Source organism: Fonticula alba (assembly GCF_000388065.1).
Source record: "Fonticula alba strain ATCC 38817 unplaced genomic scaffold supercont2.13, whole genome shotgun sequence".
Lineage (NCBI taxonomy): Eukaryota > Rotosphaerida > Fonticulaceae > Fonticula > Fonticula alba.
This window is the reverse complement of record NW_009242983.1, coordinates 198,837-206,130: the sequence shown is the minus strand read 5'-3', so window position 1 is coordinate 206,130 and position 7,294 is coordinate 198,837. Positions and strand designations below refer to the sequence as shown.

General features: G+C 75.5%; 2 protein-coding genes across 3 annotated transcripts in view; one reads left to right on the top strand and one right to left on the bottom strand.

The window, feature by feature from the left end:
• Positions 1–172: 172 nt before the first annotated feature.
• Positions 173–5,734, top strand: H696_05719 (hypothetical protein; the record flags this gene model as incomplete). The annotated part of the gene is made up of 1 exon (XM_009499533.1): positions 173–5,734. The coding sequence occupies one exon, from the start codon at positions 173–175 to the stop codon at positions 5,732–5,734; it is 5,562 nt and encodes a 1,853-aa protein (XP_009497808.1).
• Positions 5,735–6,264: 530 nt separating this feature from the next.
• Positions 6,265–7,294, bottom strand: part of H696_05718 — a 1,541-nt gene continuing 511 nt past the window's right edge. Inside the window, exons 2-5 of one of the 2 annotated variants that reach the window (XM_009499531.1) lie at positions 7,201–7,212; positions 6,986–7,099; positions 6,679–6,746; positions 6,265–6,549 (exon numbers count right to left, since the gene is read on the bottom strand). In XM_009499531.1, the coding sequence (XP_009497806.1) occupies positions 6,336–6,549; positions 6,679–6,746; positions 6,986–7,099; positions 7,201–7,203 (399 nt within the window). In that variant the 5' untranslated portion in view covers positions 7,204–7,212 and the 3' untranslated portion in view covers positions 6,265–6,335. Of the gene's footprint in view, positions 6,550–6,678; positions 6,931–6,985; positions 7,100–7,200; positions 7,213–7,294 lie in introns of those variants that run through there. The other variant, XM_009499532.1, reaches the window with a different exon arrangement.

Sequence of the window (7,294 nt, the reverse complement as noted above, 5' to 3'; positions counted from 1 at the left end):
CCCGCCCACCAGCCGGCCACTGTCGCCGCTGTTCGCGCTGCCGCCCGTGTCGCCGCCTCCCGCGTGCCCGACTTGGCCGGCTGCTCGCCCCGCCGCCGCCGCCGCCCCCGGTGACGGGCCCCATGTGCCGGACCGCGGGCCTCTGAGCACCCCGCCGCCCGGCCGCCGCGCCATGCTGGCCAGCCCCTACTACTTCCTTCCCCCAGGCCTTGCTGGCGACGCGCCGCCACCCCCCGAGGCCCCGATGCCGGACATGGCAGGCGCGGCCCCCGGCCCCGAGGCCATCCCCGATCCCGTCGACCAGCCGGCCGGCGACGCGCTCCCCGGCCCGGGCTCGATCGGCCAGAGGCCAGACACTCGCCGGTCGGCCGCGGCCGCCACTCCCTCCTCGGAGAAGGCGGCCCCGCCGTCCCCACGTCCCGCACCGAGCGGGGCATCCCTCGCCGCGGGTGCGCCCGCACCCATGTCCTCGCTGCCGCCACCGCCGCCGCCCCCTTCAAGTGCTGCATACCCCTACGCGTACATGTATCCGTACGGGGCGGGCGTGGCGCCGCCACCGCCGGCTGCTGGCACGGCCGCCGCGGCGGCCGCGGCAGCCGCGGCCGCGGCCGCCGCCGTCTCGGCCTACCCTCCCTACTTCGGCCTCGGGGGGCTTGGCAGCCTCTTTGGCCTGTCCCTGGCCGGCCCAAGCGGCCCGGGGTTCCTGTCCACGACGACGGCAGCCGCAGCCGCGGCGGCGGCCGCGGCGGCCGCCGCTCCGCACCCCTCGCTGCCCGGCGACCCGAAGCCCCCGGCCGGAGCCGAGCCCCCGGCGGCCGCGGGCTTCCCCTTTTCGCCGCCCATCTCGGCCTCCTCCTCGTCGGCGGCCTGCTCCGGGGCCTCCTCTTCCTCCTCCTCCTCCTCCTCCTCCGGGTCCCTGGTGGGATCGGCCTCATCGGTCACCGGCGGCCCGGCCGGCGCCGAGAGCCCCATGCCGCATGCGGCCTCGGCCCTGGTGCCGGATGCCGCGCTGCTCTTTCCCCCTTTGGGCGGCGGCGGCGGCGGCGGCGGCGGCGGTGGGGCGGCGGCCATTGCGCCGGGCTACCCGCTGATGGGCCCCGGCTCCGGGACCGCCGGCGATCTCTTCTCCACGGCGGCGCTTAACTCCTACACGGCGGCGCTGACGACCCTGTCGGCGGCGCTGCAAGCGGGCGGCCACACTGCCACCATGGCGACCGCCCTGGCCGCGTCCATCCTGACAAGCCCCTACGGCGGCCTCTATTCGCCCTTCCTGTCGCCGGGCGGGCTGTTTGGGCCGGCCGCCGCCGCCGCCGCCGCCGCCGCCGCCGCGGCCGCTTCCAACGGGGGCTTCGGCCTTGGCAGCAGCAGCGGCGGCGGCGGCGGCGACGTCACCGCCACCGCCAGCCCCGGGGCCGGGGCCGGCCCCCTCCCCATGTCGCCCTACCTGGCCGGGGTGCTGGCTCGGCCGGCCTCCACGCCGGGGGGCCCCATGCCGACGGCGGCGGCCCCGGCCCCAGGGCCCGACGCCGCCCGGCCCGGCTCTTCGGCCGCCCCCCTCGAGCTTGGTGTGGGCGTGCCTTCGCGCCATGCCTTCGGCGTGGCCCCGGGCCCGGGCGACCCGAGCCTCTCGTCGCACCACCGCAAGCTGTCCGGTCTGCCGGGTCTCGGGAACCCCCCCTTCCCGGGGCCCGGTCCCTCCGCCGCGGCAGACCCTTCGGCTGCCGGTGCCGCGCAGCCGCTCTCCCCATCGAGCCTCCCGCCATCGCCCCCATCGGCGGCGGCGGCGGCGGCGGCGGCGGCGGCGGCGGCGGCGGCGGCGGCCATGGCGACCACCATCACGGCCGGCCCGCGCGCGGGCGGCCTGCCGCCAGCAGCGGCCTATCACCATGCGGCCTCCGCCGCCGGGAGTGCCTTCACGACGGCCGCCGACTCGGCGATCTCCTCCTTCGGGTTGCAGCATGCTCCGGTGCCGGGGCCCCGGCGCCGGGGCGGTCGTGCCTCGCTCGCGCCGGATGCCGAGCCCGGTGCCGGTCCCGCCCGGCGCCGGCGCGCTGGCCCGGCCCCCCTGTCCTTGACGTCGACGCCCTCGCTGCCGGCCCCATCGCCGACGCCCCCACCGCCGGCCCCGGCATCCCCGGCCGCCCCGAAGTCCGCCCAGCACTTGGCCGTCTTTGCCACAGGCGCGGCGGCCTCCTCCCTCGGGCCGCTGGATCATGCGCGCATCCAGGACGGGCTGCTTCCCTTCCTGCCGGTTCGGCTGGTCGGCCATGCGCGCAACGCCCTGTCATCCGGCCGCCCGGGGCCGGGGCCGCCAGCGTCGGACTCGGCCGTCGGGTCTGCCGGGCGGCCGGCCCTCCGGGCCCCGGATGCCCCTGGGCCGGCGGCGGGCCCGGTTGCCCGGCCCTCGTCCGGCGCCTGGGCGGACTTCCTCTTTGGCGGGACCCCCGGAGCCGAGGAGGGGTCTTCGGCTGCCCGGGTGGCGGCCGGCCGGGCACCGGTGAAGGGGGTCCCCCCTTCGGCGCCGGGTCTCCCTGCATGGTCGCCGAGTGCGGCCACCAGCACCGGGGACCGGTGGCCGCCTGCGCATGGCGCGGGCAAGGCGCGCGCGCGGGCTGGCGGCTCCCCCCCGACCGGGCCCACTTCGAATGGCTGGCGTCACCGCTGGGCGGCCCTCCGTCGGCGGGAGCTGGAAGAGCGCGTCCGCTTGACGGCCCTTGCCCGGGTGCAAATCGCCGCCTCCATCCGCAGGCTGCTGCAGGACCATCTGGGCGGCCCGGCCCCCGAGGCCCCTTGTGTTTGCGGTGTGTGCGGCCCGGTCGCGGCGCTGCATGCGCTGGCGGCTCGTCGCGCTGCCGAGGCCCCCCTCTCCGCGCCGGACCTCGCCCCGGCCGTGTCCAGTCTGGTGGCTGACATCCTCCGGCGGTCGGTCACCCGCGATGCGGTGCTCCTGGGCCGGGATCCCGGCGATGGGAGCCTCGCTGAGCTGGTTGCCTGCCTCCTGACGGCCGCCGGCGGCGGCATCGGGCCTGCCGCCTCCTCCGCCTCCCTCCCCCCGGCTGTTGGGGGAGACGCGCCGGTCGCCGAGGGTGCATCCGTCACCGAGGGTGCATCCGTCACCGAGGGTGCATCCGTCACCGAGGGCGCATATCTCGCCGGCGAGAGCACACCACTCGACCAAGCCGCGCCACCCAGCCAAGCCGCGTCACTCGACCAGGACGCCCCTGCCGCCAAGGATGTTCCCACCCTCGAGCATGCGCCACCTCTCGGGGCTACATCCATGGCCAGGCCCCCTCCCAAGAGTGCCCCCGCTCCTGGTGATACTTCAGATGATCCCCCCGGGGCTGCTCCAGCCCCTGGGCCCGGACCAGCTCCCGGGTCCTGTCCCGCTTCGCGGCCAGCCCCTCCGCCGACGAGTGCGGGCCTGCCCGCGGGGGGCACCCGCTTGCTGGCCCTCGCCGATGCCGCCCCCTCCTCGCCGGGCGTCGGGCATTTGCCATCGCTCGACGTGATTCTGTCCCCCGGCCAGGGGGCACAGCGGGTGCTTGCCCGAGTGCTGGTCCCCGACCCCGGGCCCGGGGTCAACCGGCGATCGCTGGTCGTGAGCATGGGGGCCCGGCGGCACCTGCGGCATGCGGTCCTCTCGCCGGTGGACGAGTCGCTCTTCCTGCAGCTGGGGCCGCTGCCTCGCAAGCGCCGCGTCGAAATCACATCCCTGCTTCGGACGCTGGTGGCGCCAAAGCCCGAGCCGGCGTCGTCGTCGTCGTCGTCGTCGTCGTCGTCGTCGTCATCGTCGTCATCGTCGGCGGACATGGCCGAGGCAGCCGAGGCGAAGCCCCCCGCGAAGGGGCTCGCCGAGGAGCCCCGGCCATCGGCGGCCGATGGCGGCCCCGGGTCCCCGGCCTTGAAGGGGGCCGCGCGGCCGTCCAAGCGCCGGCGCCTGCAGTCCCCCCTGCCGTCGACCGCCCCGAAGGCCGACCTCCCCGGCTCGGGCCCCGCCACCCCGCCGCAGCATCATGGGGTCCTTCGGATCAAGTTTTCGCACGCGGCGGAGACCGCGTCCGGCGGCGGGTCGCCCACCGTGGAGCTGGTCCCCAGCCCGGCGGTCATGGCGGCGGCGGCCAACAAGTCCAAGCGGTGGGCCGGGGGCGCATCGCGCGATCGCCGTGGCCGGCGCGGGTCCCTGCTGCCGGGCAGGTCCTCGTCGCCATCGCCGGCCGCCGGGGGCTCGCCCTCCTCCGGTCTGGCATCGCGGTCCCCCTCGCCCGGGAGCAGTGCCCGGTCGTCGCCGGCCCCGCCGGACACCCCGGGCTCGGCTGGCGATCGCGGGGGCGCCGGCGGTGCCCCGTCCCCCTGGGCGGCCACCAAGCGGCTGCCCCGGCGGCGGCCGTCCGCCAGCTTGCGGGCCTTCACCGGGGACCTGCCGATGATCGGCGGTCTTCGTGGGGACATGGAGAATGCCGCGCGTCTGGCCGCCGAGATGGTGGCCATCCGCCGGGCGGCCGTGGTGCATGTGCCCAAGTGGCGGGCCCTGCCGGCCGACTGGCGGTGGGACGTGCCGGGCCACTCGCCCGAGCACCTGCTCGGGGCCGACCCCTCGGATGAGGACACCGATGACGAGGCGTACGCCGCCCGGCATGAGGCCCTCCGGCAGCTGGAAATCAGCGACCGCCGGCAGTTGTTCCGGTTCAATTATGACCCGAGTGCCCCGGTGCCCGGGGTGCCGGAGGTGGCGGCCTCGCCCGCGCGGCGCCCCTCGGCCCCGCGTCCGCCGACCCAGCGGCCGGACCGCGGGCGTGGCGGCAGCAGCCGTCGTGGCGGGGCCCGGCCGGCGGCGGCGGCGGCAGCGCCGGGGGACGCCGGCGACCGCGTGCCCGACACGCGGCGCTCGCACAAGGCGCGCCCACGCTCTCCCCGGCCGGTGGCCGTAGCGCGGCGCTTTTCCTCGCGCCTGCGCGCGTCCTCCACCGGCCAGACCGAGCCCAATGTCCCTTCGGCGGTCGATGGTGCGGCTTCCCCGGCGGCTGAGGCCGTGACTTCCCTAGCGGTTGAGAGCGCGGCTTCTCCGACACCACCCGAGAGCGCGGCCTCTCCGACACCACCCGAGAGCGCGGCTTCTCCGACACCACTTGAGGGCGCGGCCTCTTCGTCAGCCCCCGAAAGCACTGCGCCACCCGAAGCCGGGCCCGTGGCGAGCGCCGAGGACGACTCCCAGCCCCCGGCGGCGGCCATGACAGAGGCCGCGGCCCGGCTGTCCCCCACCCCCCCGGCGGTGTCTCAGCAGGAGCTCCTCCCCCTCCCGGGGTCGGCCCAGCTCGAGGCCACCGCTGTGGTGACGCCCATTCGTGCCACCCCCCGGCGGTCTTTCCGCCTGCCGACGCCCGTTTCGGCCTTCCGTCGGCGCAGTGCACGCTTCCAGTCCCCCGGCGCTGAGGAGGAAGCCAGCACCCCCCCGCCGGTCCCATTGGACAAGTCCACTGGGCCGGTGTCCCCTCCTGGGGGGGCGCCAGGCCCGCAGCAGCAGGGGCCACCACGGCCGCTGATGCCGTCCTCCCCCTCCCGGCCAGCGAAGCGCTCGCGCTGCCACGTTGCCGCTGTCGCCGCCGCCGCTGCCGCCGCCGCCACTACCCCGCCGGCCCCGTCGGCACTGGCGCCTCGGCAGTCGGTCACCCCGACAGCGGTTGCCGCCTCGCCCCTCCGACGGTCGTCACGCTGCCGCATGCCCCTGCCCGAGTGATTCCCCCCCCCCCCCTCCCTCCCTTTCGTCCTTGTGAATATCCCCCTCCCTCTCTTTCTCTCTCTCTCTCTCTCTCTCTCTCGCTGCATGCCATTCCTTCCCCGCCGCGAGACGCCGGCACCCCCCTCCTTTCTCTTGTGTGCACGTTCCCCCTGCGATGGGAGGACCGGTCTGCCCAGCAACAATCCGACCCTCTGGTCCCCCCCCCGCCTCCCCCTCGGCGCAATATATTCCCTCGTCCAAGGATCCCTTGTTTTCCCCCTTCCTCCCGCGCCCCGGTCCCCCCCCCCCCCCCTCTCTCGAGCACGCGGCGCCGGAGGATGTGTTCTTCTTTATGACTGGTGATGGAGTGAGGGAGGCGCATTCTGCTCCAGAACGGTGGCGCCCCAGGGTGGCATGATGTGTGTCGTCACAAGGGGGGTGGGAGAGCCGGCCCCGTCCAGCATATGGGTGGGGACCGGGGGAGGAGGCTGTGGAGGAGACGAAAGGGGGGGGGGGGGGGCGGTGGGCGCACCGCATGCGAGCGCGTGCACCGCCGCCACCGCCGCCACCGCCGCCACCGCCGCCACCCCCGTTGCGTGGCCGGCCTGCCGGACCCCATTTACTCGTCGTTGTCGTCCTCATCCTCGTCGAGGTTGACCGACTGGCCCAGGCGAGCGTAGATCTCCGAGCGCAGGGTGGACAGGGTGCTGGTCAGCTCGGTGTTCTTGTCGGCCAGCTCGTCCACGCGCTTGGTGGCCAGCTCGGCCGAGACCTCGATCAGCTGGGTGGCAGTCTCCAGGGGGAGGGCCGCGAAGCCGGAGCCAAAGGCATAGCTGGGGGGGGGGGGGAGTCATGGCAGCGACGCCGGCGGTCGCGAGAGACAGATGTCAGTCAGCCAAAATAACCATGCGACAGACAGGGCTCGCGCGGCCGGGCGTCATCCACAAATGCCGGGGGCGTACTAGATGGGCTTGTCCTCGTCGGCGAGGAGCATCTCGTTGGAGGCCTCCTCCAGGTCGCGGGCGAGGTCCTGTGGGCATATTCCCGGCACCGAGCCGCAGGGCATACGAACAAGGGCGAGGGGGAGGGGGGCAGGAAAGGGGGACGTTCAGTGGCAGGCCGGCGGCATGATGTGAATGCGGGGGTGTGAACGCGCGCGCGCGATCGCGGCCAGCGAGGGACACGGGAAAGGCGGGAGGCCGCCCTCGCTCCGCTGTCTGTCCTGCGCGCGCGCGCCCTGTCGCGGCCGGGGTGGTGGTGTCAACGCACGCGCTTCTCACGGAGCTCCTCGCGGACGGCCTTGCGCTGGGTGTGCAGCTGGTTGAACTTGGACAGGTTCTTCTGGTCGTCCAGGGTGATGTGGATGTCGGCGTCGGGCTTGGACTGCGCGCGGGCGGCCAGGGAGGAGTGGCGAGAGTGAAGGGGCGAGCCCAGGAGTCAGTGACAGAATGTCAACAAGCGCCGGCAAATCGGGCGGGACGGACCATGGTGATGCGCTAGTGGCGGCCGGCCAGGCAACAGGGGTCCAGGTGAGGTAGTTACGGGGGGGGAGGGAGGAGGAGAAGGGAGGACGGCGAC